General features: G+C 39.5%; 1 protein-coding gene across 7 annotated transcripts in view; it reads left to right on the top strand.

Annotated features, from left to right (window-relative positions):
• The window catches only part of SLC22A15 (solute carrier family 22 member 15), a 102,688-nt gene that overhangs the window by 13,145 nt on the left and 74,102 nt on the right, over positions 1-15,441 (top strand). For all 7 annotated transcript variants that reach the window (XR_010659114.1, XR_010659111.1, XR_010659110.1 and 4 more), the window contains exon 2: positions 3,934-4,146. Coding sequence is in view for 3 of the 7 variants with exons in the window: in XM_065906316.1 (XP_065762388.1) it covers positions 3,934-4,146 (213 nt within the window). In the remaining 4 variants the exon portion in view is untranslated. The remainder of the gene's footprint in view (positions 1-3,933; positions 4,147-15,441) is intronic.

Raw genomic sequence — 15,441 nt, 5'->3', positions numbered from 1 at the left:
AAACCATCTTTGCCTTCCTAGGACCATGTGTCCCATGTCTGTGGCTCTGGTGTAGAGGACCTAACAGTAATCTACATGCAGAGTTTAGGCATCTCCACTTTTACCTAATCCTTGTATCACCTTTCATAGTTAGCCTGCATCATGCAGTGTCATAGCTGCCAGGCTACTTGGACTCTTTTACCTTCAGCAAAGCCAGGTCAAAGACAGAAAGGCTGGTACCGTGTTATACATAAGCATAGTGCAGTGAAGCAAATGATATGGGTTCTAAGAAGGGTCTAGATGGATCTTTAGCGGGTGAGCAGAAGCAGGAGGGGGCTTCTGGAGGAACTGGAGCGAAGACAAGGTGGTAGGAGGTGGGGTGGAGGAAGTGGCACCGAAGGAAGAGCTGCGTGTTCCTGACCCTCTGGGGACACAAAGCCATGGCCCTGTGTGTTCCCTGAGGTGGGTGTGTGTGTGCGTGTGCGGGTGATGAAAACATGGTGGAGTGGTAGAAGGAGGGCAGAGAAAGTGAGAAAGGAGGAAGGATTTCATCAACCTGCAGAATGGCAAGAATGATACAGATAATACCAATTAACCAGGTTTTACTGCTCCCTGTGTTATATCCCTGTTACATATCTGCTCTACCTCTTTTGTTTTTTAACTCTTTTCTACACATTGTAGTTTCTTCCAGGAATGATAGCCTCCACAGTGAAATATGCCTCAGATTAGAGGACCCTTTGGAGGATTTCCTCCTTTACCTGGAACATTACTTATCCTAGAATAATCTGGATAAAAATAAGATGCATTAATATATTTTCAACAAGCACTTAGAACGGTGCCTGTTATATAGTTAGAGAAGTGCTTGCTGCTCTTATTAGTGTTCCCATTCTGGTCATTCATTCATCCATTGACTTGTTGAATGTGTGATATCATCTATTTGGGCCCTTAGTTTCTTGCTTCAGGAGCCTGAAGGTGAATCTGATGTAGATCCTGCCCTCAGAGAGTGTATTTCAATAGAAAAAACTAAAGCAAGCAAATACATAAATATATAGTGCAGTGAAGAAAATGATATGGGTTCTAAGAAAGGTCTCGATCGAGTTTTCAGGGTGAGTGGAAGCAGGAGAAGGCTTCTAGGGGATTGGAGGGAAGGTGGTAGGAGGTGGGGTGGAGGAGGGGTATCTGAGTTACATCTCAGAGGTGGGGAAAGATTCAGACATTGACAGCAGGAGAAACTGCTTTCCAGGAAAAGTCAGTGGTACAAATCAAAGCAGAAAAGAGCATATTTAGAGAGAAAATACCATTAGTTAGCTTTGCTGGATTGGAGGCTGTGCATTACCAGAACATGTGTTTTGCCTCATCTCCTGAGTTCCCTTTGCTGTATTTTTCTTATTTCTTTACCCATGAATTAAGTTTCAGCAGGTTGTAATCAGAAAGGGCAGTTACTAAAACGGGTGCAAGTGGCTTTGTAATTATAGCTGCTGCTAAATGCGTAATCTGTCTGTTCTTGCAATTATTAAGGTTTTCATTTTTGTAAGCTGATTGCCTCCTGCTCTGAAAACTTCCTTAGTAATATGCAAATAGAGGCCAAGAAGCAACATAAGTCTAGAAACGTGTTTTCCTCTGCATTTTACAGTAAATGGCACACACAGACTGACCTTTGTGCATCTCCAGAGGCCCACAGTCATTGGACTCACAATAAGGTGGGACTGCTTGCATCCTCGCAGCCTTGGCAGGCAGGGGAAAAAATCACATCTTGGGTTTTAGCTTTCTGTTATGGCACACACAATGTCATGACTTCTTTTCTCTTTCCTTGACAGTAATTCCATCATCTGCTTGTGATAAATTACTCTGCCTTTGGTGCTTCAGCTTATCCACTTAACAACTGAATATGCCCCTCCAGAATGGTGTGGAACGAGCTGGGAGTTCCCTAGCAGTGGAGATAAATCTGTGAGCAAGTCTCTCCACCTTTTTATGCCTCGGTCAACTCATCCATCCAGTTAGGTGTTACTGTGTGCTATACAGAAATCACACGCTTTTGTTTTTTAAACATTTAATCTGTTTAAAGGTATTTTAAGACTTTAAGTTCTAAGTTAATAGCAATAATTTTTTAGCTTAAACTTTTTTTAAATAGTGATAATTACTACTTATTCTAGTAGTATTCTACTAGAATAAGATTGTTTCACAATGGAACAGGCTTCCTGTATTTTCTTAATAAAATTTAAACTTGAAACAATCATCACGAGAGTAATATAAAATGGATCTATAGTAAGTCAGGTAGAGAAGGAGAAATATAAGACAATCCTTATATGCAGAATTTGAAAAGAAATGGTACAAATGAGCTTATTTACAAAACAGAAAGAGACTCATAGAGAATGAACTTATGGTTGCCAGGGGGAAGGACTGAGGGAAGGAACAGTTAGGGAGTTTGGGATGGACATGTACATGCTGCAATATTTAAAATGTGTAACTAACAAGGTCCTACTGTGTAGCACAGGAACTCTGCTCCATGTTATGTGGTCTCCTGGATAGGGGGACGTTTGGGGGATAATGGATAGATGAATATGTATGACTGAGTCTCATCCCTGTCCACCTGAAACTATTACAACACTGTTAATCAGTTATGCTCCAATATAAAATAAAAAGTTGTTAAATGGAAAAAATAAAATGGATCTATAGCATAAAAATGTTGCACAGGGCTCAACAGTTTACAGACCCAATATGGCTTTGTGAATAGCCATAAAGCCCAAAACATTCAGTGACAAATCTCATATATGCTCAATAAATAATCATTGATTGAAGGAATGAAATATTTTTTCTTTAGAGGGAAGCTATGTTTAGATTAAGCAACAATTACAGCTAAAAGCCTGGGTGAGTACCTAGGATTTTGAGTTGTTTACATCTTGTAAGCTGTATAGGATACTTTAGTACCTACTCAAGTGCATATAATGCTTCCCTGCTTTAATGGAGCATGTGTCCTTCTCCCCCATGTGTGTGTATGTGTATACACACACACACAGACAATGGCTTATGGTGAATGGTGATCAGTGCTGCCGGATTCATGGTCTCCCAAGGAGAAGATTTAACGCCGGAACCAAAGGCAGTCTCAATAACTCAGAGCTTTGTGCAGATTAAAGTAACAGGGATAGAGAAAGATTCCAGTAAGAGGCCCTGGAAGTGGGCAGGAGAGGACCTGCCTCACTAGTTTAAGCGGAGCCTTCTGTACTTTTCTGGTAGCTGCTGAGAATAGGAAAAAAGTACCTCAAGGCTGTGAAAATTTTGCCCAGACCTTCTCATAGCGTACATCCAAAGCCCAAAAAAAGGCATCTCCTTGAACAAAAGATACTGCTGCCCATGAGGCCTACTTGTCTAAGGCAAAAGAATGTTTGCGTCCTCCTTAAAGGGGCCTCAGACTTGGACTTCTTATCAGCCTACCTGAGTTAACTCTCTCATGTATATATATACGATCCGCCTGGAGCCACTGTGTGGTCTTGTTGATTTATATATATGTACACACATATACTGTTTTTGGGAACATTAACTATGCCACAACATGTTTTCTTGTTTAGATCATGAATCTTGTTTAGCTGCTTCTCTGAACTAATGTGTGGTGTTGAGGAGAAAATAACTAGAATGTTAGTCTAAGTCAGAGCAGGTAATATCCCTCCTCCCCTCCTCCCTGTGAGTGTGGAACCATTCTATGCTGTGTCCTTGCATCTGATGTATCTCAAATGCAGAAAAAAACCCTTGGAGGAAGTACAGGGTGCTTTACAGATGGGATAGCTGGCGGTTCCATTTGTAGTAGATCAGGAAGCTTCCTTCCATTTTCTCCTTTCTTTCTAAAGTGTCTCGTTTCTGCAACTCCTATAGACACAGAAGCAAGACTGCTCATTCCAGGTTTGTAAGCTTGCTAATTGCATTCTCAGCCTAGATGGTTCTGTGTGTTTCCTCTTTCAGCTCTACGTGGCCACGGAAGCCATCCTCATTGCGCTGGTCGGGGCCACACCGTCGTACCACTGGGACCTGGCGGAGCTCCTGCCCAACCGGAGTCACAGCAACCAGTCGGCTGGTGAAGACCAGGCCCTTGGGGCCTGGCTCCTGACGGCCAACGGCAGCGAGATGCACAAGCACGTGCACTTCAGTAGCAGCTTTACTTCCATCGCCTCCGAGGTAACTGCAGGAGGTGGGAACAGGCCCTTGTGACCACTGAATGGTCCACCAGGAGCCACTGTGTGGTCTGGTTGATTTAAATTTTAGCCCATCTTCAAATCGCTTTCTAGTGAATTGGAGAGTTAAAGAACATCCTTTAAAAACACTTTCTTCTTCCTTCTTACTACAAATGGGGGAAGCGTGAGTCCTAACCAAACTAGTTAGATTAAATAAGACATGAACAGAAGGGGCCTCCCAGGTGGCACTCGCTGGTGGTGAAGAACCCACTTGCCAATGCAGGAGACATAAGAGATGTGGGTTTGATTTCCTGGAGGAGGGCATGGCAGCCCACCCCGGTATGCTTGCCTGGAGAATCCCCATGGACAGAGGAGCCTGGCAGGCTACAGTCCATAGGGTCACCAAGAGTCGGATATGACTGAAGTGACTGAATACACACTCATGAACTCTAGAAGAACCCCATTTTGACTAGCGTGTCCTTTAAAAAAAAGTGAATTGAAACTTTCATGTCTTTTTCTTATATCAACAAAAATCAACAAAGAGAGAAGTGTAATGATTCACCTTTAACATCAGCAGTTCATGTTTAAGTGCAGTCCTGTGTGTGGAACACCTGGGGCTCCTTGACTGTACAACATCAAATAGATATGGTACCACCCAGTGTGGGCAGGAAGCCTTACCTTCAAGGGGATTTTGGTAGCCAGGAGGTTCTGGTAACAAAAGCGCCATCTGGGCCAGCCTGAGGTAAATAACCTGAGTCTACATAGTTTGGTGAGGGCTTCCCTGGTGGCACTAAGTGGTAAAGAATCACCCAGCCAATGCAGGAGATGCAAGAGATATGGAGAAGGAAATGACAGCCCCCTCTAGCATTCTTGCCTGGAGAATCCCCATGGACAGAGGAGCCTGGTGGGCTACAGTCCATGAGGCGCGAAGAGTCAGACACACCTGAGCGACTGAGCCCACATTTTGGTGCAGAGAAACTCTGCAATAAGAGGCCTGCACAGCTGGTTGTTAAAATGTTGAAATCCTCAGTGTCCTTTGCCTGGTCCCCACAAGCTATCCATTTGCCTGCTGACACTCTGGCCCAGTGGGGTGTTCATGACAGCAGTCCAGCACCCCTTACCCAAAAACCTCCAGTGATTCTCCCACCACACACAGTGAAACCTTATATGTTGCATTCAGGGCCTTTAACCTCCCCAGCTTGGTGCTGAGTATACTTTCCGGCCGCATTCTGTATTTCCCTCCGCCTCCCTTGCTTGTCACACATGCCCCAAGCTCTCAGACTGTACCTCTTACCTCGATTAGCACAACCCCACCATTCATGCACTCCTCTGCCCGGTGACATCTTGACTTATCCTCTCCTGCTCACATGCCATCACCTTCCCTGGTAAGTCTTTTCTGACCAACTGCCCAGAAGTAAATGCATTTTTGTTTCTGCTCCAGTAACATTTTGTTTGCACTTATGTGACAACTAGTTTATGGTTCAACTCTATATTTTTAAGTCCTTTGAGCTCAGAAGCCTTATTTTGATCACCTTTGTGTCTCCATGGCTTACTCGCCACCACAGCAATGACTGCCATCACCATGCATATCACCACTACTCACCTATAACAATAGCAAGTAGCCTTGTGCAGTGACAACAGTGGGCCAGGCATTGTAACATTTTACAGCCCTTGTTTCATTTAACTCTCAGTTTATGAAGTAAGCATTATTTCTCCCATTTTATAGGTGAAGAAATTGAGACATCTTGAGGTCAGCTAGCAAGGGCAGAGCTAGGATTTCAACCCAAATTTGTCTTAACCCAGAAGCCTATGCTCTTAATATTGTGCTTTCTAGGGGCCTATCCAATCTAAATCACTGCATATGGTGACTGCAGCCATGAAATTAAAAGACGCTTTCTCCTTGGAAGAAAAGTTATGACCAACCTAGACAGCATATTAAAAAGCAGAGACATTACTTTGCCAATAAAGATCCAGCTAGTCAAAGCTATGGTTTTTCCAGTAGTCATGTATGGATGTGAGAGTTGGACTGTAAAGAAAGCTGAGTGCTGAAGAACTGATGCTTTTGAATTGTGGTGTTGAAGCAGACTCTTGAGAGTCCCTTGGACTGCAAGGAGATCCAACCAGTCCATCGTAAAGGAAATCAGTCCTGAATATTCATTGGAAGGACTGATACTGAAGCTGAAACTCCAATACTTCGGCCACCTGATGCGAAGAGCTGACTCATTTGAAAAGACCCTGATGCTGGGCAGGATTGAAGGTGGGAGGAGAGGGGGATGACAGAGGATAAGATGGTTGGATGGCATCACTGATTCTATGGACATGGGTTTGAGCAAGCTCCGGGAGTTGGTGATGGACAGGGAAGCCTGGTGTGCTGTGGTCCATGGGATCGCAAAGAGCCAGACACGACTGAGTGACTAAACTGACTGATCCAATCTAAATTAGTATCCACATCTTACTTCTTTTTGATTGGTTAACAAAAGCTGAAGGACTTTAAAATTATTTTATTTGGAAATAATTTCAAAATGACAGAAATTGCAAGAATAGTTTAAAGACTACTCTTATATCCTTTAGTTTCCTCTGTTGTTAGTTGGTGTTGATAGCACTAATTTTACCTCATTGGTGCTATCTGCTTTTCTTAATTTTTAAAAGCTACTTGAAAGCTGCATGCATTGGTGTTTTTTTACAACCAAATGCTTCAGTATGTGGGCTTCCCAGGTGGCTCAGTGGTGAAGAATCTGCCAGCCAGTGCAGGAGACACAGGTTCAATCCCTGGAGAGGGAAGTGACAGCCCCCTCCAGTATTCTTGCCTGGAAAATCCCTTGGACAGAGGAGCCTGGTGGGCTTCAGTCCCTGGGGTCATAAAGGAGTCGGATAGCAGATACAACTTAGCAATTAAACAACAACAACTTCAGTGTGTATTTCCTAAAAATAAAGACATTCTCTTTCAAAGCCATAATACACTTATCAACTTCAAGAAGTTTAACATAGACGCTGATGTTTTATCAAATCTACTATCTAAACGCTGATGTTTTATCAAATCTGCTATCCATACCCAGTTTTCCCACTTGACCCAGTAATATCCTTGATAGTACTAGTTTTCCCCTCTTCCACTGAATTCAGTTTAGGATCACATACTACATTTAGTTGTCATAGCTGTTTAGTATCTTTTTATCTTCAGCCCTTCTTTCAGTTTTATGATATTGATACTTTTGAAGAATGCATGATACCTTCCTTTTAAATAGTTAGAGTGTTCTTCATTTTCAAACTGTCTGATGATTCCTCATTCAGGGTATGCATCCACAGTTAGAAAAACACATAAGTAATGTTGTGTCCACAGGGGATCACGTATAGAGATACACAATATTCATCTGCCCTTTTGGGGTGATGTTAAGTTTGACCATCCATGCCAGATATTACCTGATTTCTCCCCTGTACAGTTACTGTTTTTTTTGTTTTGTTTTGTTTTTAATTTCAAGAAGTAAGCAATCTATGGGGAGTTGAGTCACTAAGATTACGCTAATTTACTATTGTGTATCAGAACCCCCTCCATCCAATTTAGCCTCCGTTGATCGACCTTCATAAACCAAGCTAGACTGTGATGGTTACAAAATGATAAATTCTTAACTCTAGTGCTTCTTCCATCTTTGCCACTTGTTTTTTTTAAATTGAGGTACAGTTGACATTTAACATTATATTAGTTTCAAGTGTACAACATAATGATTCACTATTTCTATCATTGTGAGATCACCATAAATCTAGTTAACATTCCTCACCATACATGGTTACAGAAAAAATTTTTTTTCTTGTGATGAGAACTTTTAAGATCTATTCTCTTTGGAACTTTCAAATGCGCAGTAGGGTGTTAACTGTGATCACCATGCTATATGTAACATCATCGTGACCTATTTATTTTATAATCAGAAGCGTATACCTTTTGACCCCTTCTATTATTTCATGTGGCCCCTCACCTCCCACCTCTGGCAACCACCAGTCTCTTCTCTGTGTCTAGGAGCTTGGGTTTGTTTCTTGTTTTTCATCTTTTTGGATTCTACTGTAAATAAGAGCCATTCTCTTCTTCCTTGTCCATCTGACTGCTTGCCTGTCTCCATTTCTCTCTCTCTCTATCATTAGTATATACTAACGGCTTCCTGAAAGAAAGAGAAAGTGATAGTCACTCAGTCATGTCTAACTCTTGGCAATCCCATGGAGTCTTTTCAACTATTTATAATTTATTATAGCCTTCAGTTATTTTGGTGCTCAAATTATTCCCAGTTTACCAGTAGGAACCTCTTTGAGTTGGCTCTTTAGTAATTACAATTTTTGTTTTGAGATAATTGTAGATTTACATGAAGTTGCAGTAAATAATACGGAGAAATTCCATGAATGCTTTACCCAGTTTTTCCCAATGGTAGCATCTTTTAAAATCATAATACAATATCACAACCAGGATAATGATGTTGATATGGCTAAGACACAGAACATGTCTGTCACCACAAGAGTCTGTTGCCATGTGTATTTATATATAGACATCCCCACTTTCCACTCTCCCAAACGCTATCCAGTTTCCCTGGTAACCACTGATCTATTCTCCTATACTTTAATGTCCCCATTTCAAGAATATTATAAAAATGCAATCATGCATGTGGCCTTTTAGGATTGGCTGTTTTTCACTCAGCTTACTTCTCTGCAGACTCATCTAGGTTTAGTTATATTACTTTAGTTATATGGTAAGTCTTTTATGCAGATAGATTGGTTTCTCTCACTTTATTCTTTTTCAAGATTGCTTTAGCTATTTTAGTTCCTTTGCTTTCCATGTAAATTGTAGGATAACTTTTTTTCTGTATCTGCAGAAAATCTTGCAATTTTGATAGGAGCTGCATTAAACCTGTATATCAGTTTGAGGAGAAAAGGCATCTTTACTCTGTTACATCTTCCAATACGTGAACACTGTATGTATTATTTAGGGATTCTTTGATTTCAGTGTTTCGTAGACTTTAGCTTTTAAGTCCTGTACATGTTTTGTTAGATTTATCCTAAATGCTTCTTTTTTTGTTGTTTTTGTTGTTGAGCGACAAGTGGTACTGTATATTAAATTTTGGTGTTAGTATGTTCATTGCTGGTTTGTAGAAATACAGTTGATTTTTGCATGTTTAATCTATGTAGTTATGAACTCATTAATTCTAGGAATATTTTGAAGATTCTTTGGAAATTTCTAGATAATTTTATAAAAAATAAGGACAGTTTTATTTTTCCCTTTGCAGGCGGCATGGCTCTTGTGTTTTGTTTTGTTGCTTTATCGCTCCGCCAGAACTTCTAGCACTCTGTTGGATATATGGCATCCGTGCATTGTTCCCAGTCTTTCAGGGAGGCTGCAGCCTTTTACCATTAAGTTTAATGTTAGCTGTTCATGTTTGTAGATATTTTTTATTATGTTGAAACCCCTTCATTCCAATATTATATTAGTTTTTATCATGAACATGTATTGAATTTTGTCAAATATACCACTTTGTAACATTCTAAATAAGTTGTGGTGATCATGTGGTTTTCCTTCTTCACCTTGTAACGTGGTGGGTTGCACTGTTTGATTTTCAAATACTGAACCAGCCTTACATCTCTGCGTGGTAGGTACTTCTTTTTGTGTATTGCTGAATTTTAACTGCTAGTAATTTGTTAAGGATTTTTGCTTCTGTATTCATTAGGGATATTGGTCTCTAGCTTTCTCTTGTTTTATACTTTGTCTGGTGTTGCTATCAGGATAATACAAGCTTCATAAAATGAATTGAAACACATTCTCTCCTTTTTTCTTTTCTGGAAGTGAGTGTGTAGAAATCGTGGTAGTCCTTAAAGCATTCGGAAGAATTCTTCAGTGAAATTATCTGGGTATTTAGTTTTCTTTTTGGGGAGTTTTAAAATTACGAATTCAGTTTTCTCAAAAGATGTAAGACTAATTAAATGATCTACATTGTATTGTGAGTTGGGGCAGTCTGTGATTTTCAGAGAATTGATCCATTTCATCTAAGTTTTCAAATTTATGTGTATAGAGTTGTTCATTGTATTACTTTATTATCCTTTTGATGTCTGCAGAGTCTGAAATGATATCCTCTTTTGTTATAGTATTGGTAACAAAATATCAGTACTGGTGATTTCTCTCCTTTCTTAATTACTTGTCATGATAGGATTTTGTCAATTTGATTGATCTTTTTAAAGAACCAACATTTTGTTTTATTGATTATTTTTTTCCGTTTTCACTTTTATTAATGTATGTTCTCTTGTTTGCTTTGAGTTTCTCTTTTTTCGGTTCTAAAGGTGGTAGTCTATCGATGAGAGTCTTCCTCTTTGCAAATATAGGCAATTAGTAATGGAAATTTCCCTCTCAGGACTGCTTTAGCTATGCCCCACAAATTTTGGTATTGTATTTTCATTTTTATTTAGATCAATGTGTTGTTTTGTTTTTTTTTCTTCTTGAGATTTCTTCTTTGACCCAATGATTATTTAGAAGTATGCTCTTTAGTTTCCTAAATGTTTGGAGATTTTTTTGTTAGCTTTCTTTTTTTTATTTCTAGTTTGATTCCTTTATAGTCAAAGGGCACTCTCTGGATAATTTCAGTTCTTTTAAATTTGTTGAGGTTTCTTTTATAGCCTGGGATTTGGTCTCTCTCAGGTGTATGTTCCATTGGCACATGAACCAAATGTATATTCTGCTGCTTTGGGGTGGAGTACTTTATGAATATTATTGAGATCCTGTTGGTTGATGGTATTGTTGAGTCTTATGTATCCCTGCTGATTTTCTGTTCTGTTTTTCTATAAACTGTCAAGAGAGGAGTGTTTATGTCTTCAATTATAATTATGGATGTGCTGAGTTCTTTTACTATTCTCAGTTTTTGCTTCATATATTTTATAGTTCTGTTGTTTGTTGTATGTATGTGGATTTATGATTGCTATGTCTTCTTGAATCCTGACCTGAACGATTGACCTTTTTATTATTTTATAATTCCCCTGATCATTTTCTTATTCTGAAATGTGGTTTATTTGATATTATTATAGCCACTCCTGCTTTCTTTGATTAGTTTTAGTATGATATATATTTTTTCCTCCTTTTACTTTCAGTTTGCCTATATCATGATATATAAAATTAGTTTCTTATAGATAGCATATAACTGGATCAAGTTTTAAAATCCAGGTTGTCAATCTCTGTCTTTATTTGTGTATTTAAATAATTTACATTTAACGCAATTCTTTGTATGTTAGGGCTTACCTCTTTCACTTTATTATTATTTTGTTCTCTGAGTTTTTGTTTATTTTTCTCTTTTATTTTTCCTGCCTTCTGGTAGATTACTTGAACATTTTTTAGAATTCTGGCGACTTATCTATAGTTTTTTTGACTGTATCTCTTTGGCTAGCTATTTTAGTGATTGCTGTTTGCATTACATTGTGTGTGTGTGTGTATGTGTGTATAAAAAACTTATCACATTCTACTAATGTCAAGTCACCAGTATGAGTAACAAACAGAAACTTTACCTCATCTTATATCCCTTTTCCCTCCCGTTTATAATTGTCTTAAATATTTTTCTATATATTTTTAGAACCATATTACAGTTTATAATTTTTGCTTCAACCATTAAACATAATTTAGAAAACTCAAGATGAGAAGAAAAGTCTATTATATTTATCCCCATTTTTTATTACGTTTTTCTTTCTTCCTGATGTTTCAGAATCCCTTCTTTTCTGTCTTTTTTTTTTTCTTTTTAGAAAATTTCCATTAGCCATTGTTTTAGTGTAGTTCTGATGGTGACAGATTTTTTTTTTTTTTTTAGTTTTTCTTTATCCAATACTATCTTTTTAAAAAAATTTATTATTTTTAATTGAAGAATAATTGGTTTACAATATTGTGTTGGTTTCTGCCGTATATCAACATGAGTCAGCCCTAGGTATACATCTGTACCCCCCCCACCCCCCGCCGCCACCTTTGAACCTCCTTCCCATTCCCACCCAGTCCTACCCTTCTATGTTGTCACAGAGCCCTGGTTTGAGTTCCCTGAGTCATATAACAAATTCCTACTGGCTATCTATTTTATGTATGTTACTGTAAATGTTTCCATTTTACTCTTATTCAAGACAGTCTTGATTTCTTCTTCATCTCTTATTTTCACTGATTAGAAAACTCTTGGTTTAGAATCTTTTTCTTTGGCATTTAAAATTTCCTGTTCCACTTCCTTCTAGCCTTTATGGTTTGTGATGAAAAATATGGTATTATTTGAATTATATTTTTTCCCTCCTGTATTCAGTTCAGTTCAGTTGTTCAGTCGTGTCCGGCTCTTTGCAACCCCATGGACCACAGTACGCCAGGCCTCCCTGTCTATCACCAACTCCCAGCCATTTACACAAACTCATGTCCATTGAGTCGCTGATGCCATCCAACCATCTCATCCTCTGTCGACCCCTTCTCCTCCTGCCCTCAATCTTTCCCAGCATCAGGGTCTTTTCCAATGAGTCAGCTCTTCCCATCAGGTGGCCAAAGTATTGGAGTTTTAGCTTCAGCATCAGTCCTTCCAATGAACACCCAGAACTGATCTCCTTTAGGAAGGACTGGTTGGATCTCCTTGCAGTCCAAGGGACTCTCAAGAGTCTTCTCCAACACCGCAGTTCAAAAGCATCAATTCTTTGGCGCTCAGCTTTCTTTATAGTCCAACTCTCACATCCGTACATAACTCCTGGAAAAACCATAGCCTTGACCAGATGGACCTTTGTTGGCAAGTATCTCTTGATACTTTAAGGTTTTTTATTTTGGGGGCTTTAGTATTTAAAAGTTAGACTGTGATGTTTCCTGACATTGATTTCTTCATACTTACCTTACTTAGGATTTACTGAGTTTCTTGGATCTTCAGATTTTTATCTCTTGACAGCTTGGAACGTTTTCTGCTGTTATTTATTCATGTACTTTTTCTTTCTTTCTTTTTTTTTTTTTTAATATTTCCTTCTTTCTCCTTTTCTTCTAGAACTCCAGTGACAGAAATATTAGTTCTTTTGTTTTAGCCCCAGAGATCCCTGAATTTTTGTTTGTTTTTTTCAGTCTGTTTTGTTTTCATTGGGTGTTTCCTATTGTTCTGTTTTCAAGTTTACTGATTCTTTCTTCTATCTCCTCTATTCCTCTAGTCTGCTGTTGAACCCATTCATTGTATCTTTTAGTTTACTTTGGATTTTTGGAGGCTTTGTTACCGTGACCAATTAAATCATTGGCTATTGGTGATTAATTTAAATTTCATCCCCTCTCCTCTCCCTGGAGTTTAGGAGGAGGGATAGGGGTTGAGACTAAAAGATCTAACCCTTTAACCACAGGGTTTGTTCTCTCAGTAACCAGCCTCCACCCTTATGTGTGTATTAGTCACTTAGTCCTGTCCGACTCTTTGCGACCCGATGGACTGTAGCCTGCCAGGTTCCTCTGTCCATGGGATTTCCAAGGCAAGAATACTGGAGTGGGTTGCCATTTCCTCCTCCAGGGTGGGACCCAAATGTCACTTTCCCTGAAGCATTTTTCGGGAATGAAGGACAAGAGACAATTACTCCATTGCTTTTATCCTAAGCCCAGGAATTCCAAGGGGTTGGAGCTGTGAACCAGGAACTGTGAATGAAGACCGAATATATGTGACAAATACACCTGAATTGGTCATCTGAATGACCAAATACATATTTTTCCTATAAATCACGATATCACTGTATGTTTACTCCATCTTCCTGAAGCTGAAAATTCTGTGTCCTTTTGATATGCCCACCTTTTTTTCTTTTATGAGCACTTTAAAATTTTTTGGCATAACAAGATAGTCTGGGTTTATCTTGCATCTTCCTACTCTAACTGTGGGACTAGGCATTTCTCTAAAAAGCTCTGGTTCTGTTTATTGCCCCCATAGGATTTTGAAATGGGTCAAAGCCATAAGTCTGCTCTCCAACAAATCCATTAACCACATTATAGTGAAAGTAGATTTCAGACCAGATTCCACCACAAGTATAAATGAACTTATTAACTTATTAACTCAATTCTTATTCTCAGAGAAGTTCAAAATAATCTTTCTTTCAGGCTTTAGAAGTCTAAACTCTGGTTTTATAGGTGTTCTGTACATTGCTTACATGGCAGGTCACTACAGGCAAACCCCCATTTTCTATAGTCAGAGTACAGATACCTACCTTCCCACAGCTTCAAACACAGAGAACTTCCCAGAGTTCATATTGACTCAAGACCAAGCAGGGGTTTTAACCTAGGGCATCTCCTCTATAGAGTACAAAACATACTGGGTTATCTGAAAAATTTATGGAAGGTGTGAGTATCTTTCAAATATGTTGAGCTCATCTGTGTATCTTGACTGTCTAATTTCACTAGGGATGGCCCATTTTTTATATTCATCATTGCTAGTCAGCAGGCCACTATTTTAATCAAGAATAAGCAAAGCACCCTTTGTTGATAGAGACAATAATGGAGAATGGGCTTTCTGAAGAGAAGGCCAGCTGACCACCACTGGACAATGCAACCTTGATGAGAATGTTTGTGGTACCAGGGCGAAGTCTTGACCTAAGTAATATTGATGCGTAACGTCCCACTGGATGTGCATAATACTTTAAAGTGAATTAGATAACACAGTGACGCCATGCTTCAGCATCGTAGACACACAATAAATTTCAGTGGGATTGAATAAAATTAATACTTAGGAAATCTGTAATTAGGAGCCCTTTTAGATATCACTTGAGGGACACCATTCTTAGCAAATGTCATTGAGCAACCACTGCATGCCTGATGCCAGAGGAAGCCTTGATACAAAGAAGGGGAGAGTACTGTTAGATCTGTCCTCTGAGACAGCAGCAGTGGGCACTTGGTCAACAGCTGGTCTCCTGTGGCTGGCACCTTGGCTCTTGGGAAGCCCGCCTATAGCACAGCTTGACTAGAGACTGAATAAGAAGGGAAGGGACCCCAGAGGGCTGCTATTCCCAAAATAGAGAGTTGGTAGATGCAGGAGAAATGGAATTAAATATCTTCCCTAGCAAGTGCCGAAGGTCTTTAGAGCAGCTTGGAGAAAGAGGAGATCAAGAGCTGACTGAGATGGCGCTTTACCTCACCTTCCGGTGATGGTAGCCTCAGGTCCCTCCTCTTCTTGTCACTGCTTGTGTCTGTGAGTCCCCACCTCTCCTGCCATCTGTCTTTGTCACACTGTAACTCTGTCTGCTTCCTGCTTTCCTTCCTTCCCTTCTCCTTTTCTTTCTCCTGTGTCCTCTATCCCTCTGTCTCTGTCATTTTGTCTCTCTGGGTCTCTAT

Source organism: Muntiacus reevesi, chromosome 1 (genome assembly GCF_963930625.1).
Source record: "Muntiacus reevesi chromosome 1, mMunRee1.1, whole genome shotgun sequence".
Taxonomy (NCBI): domain Eukaryota; kingdom Metazoa; phylum Chordata; class Mammalia; order Artiodactyla; family Cervidae; genus Muntiacus; species Muntiacus reevesi.
The sequence above is the reverse complement of the archived record's forward strand: the minus strand, read 5'-3'. Positions and strand labels throughout refer to the sequence as shown.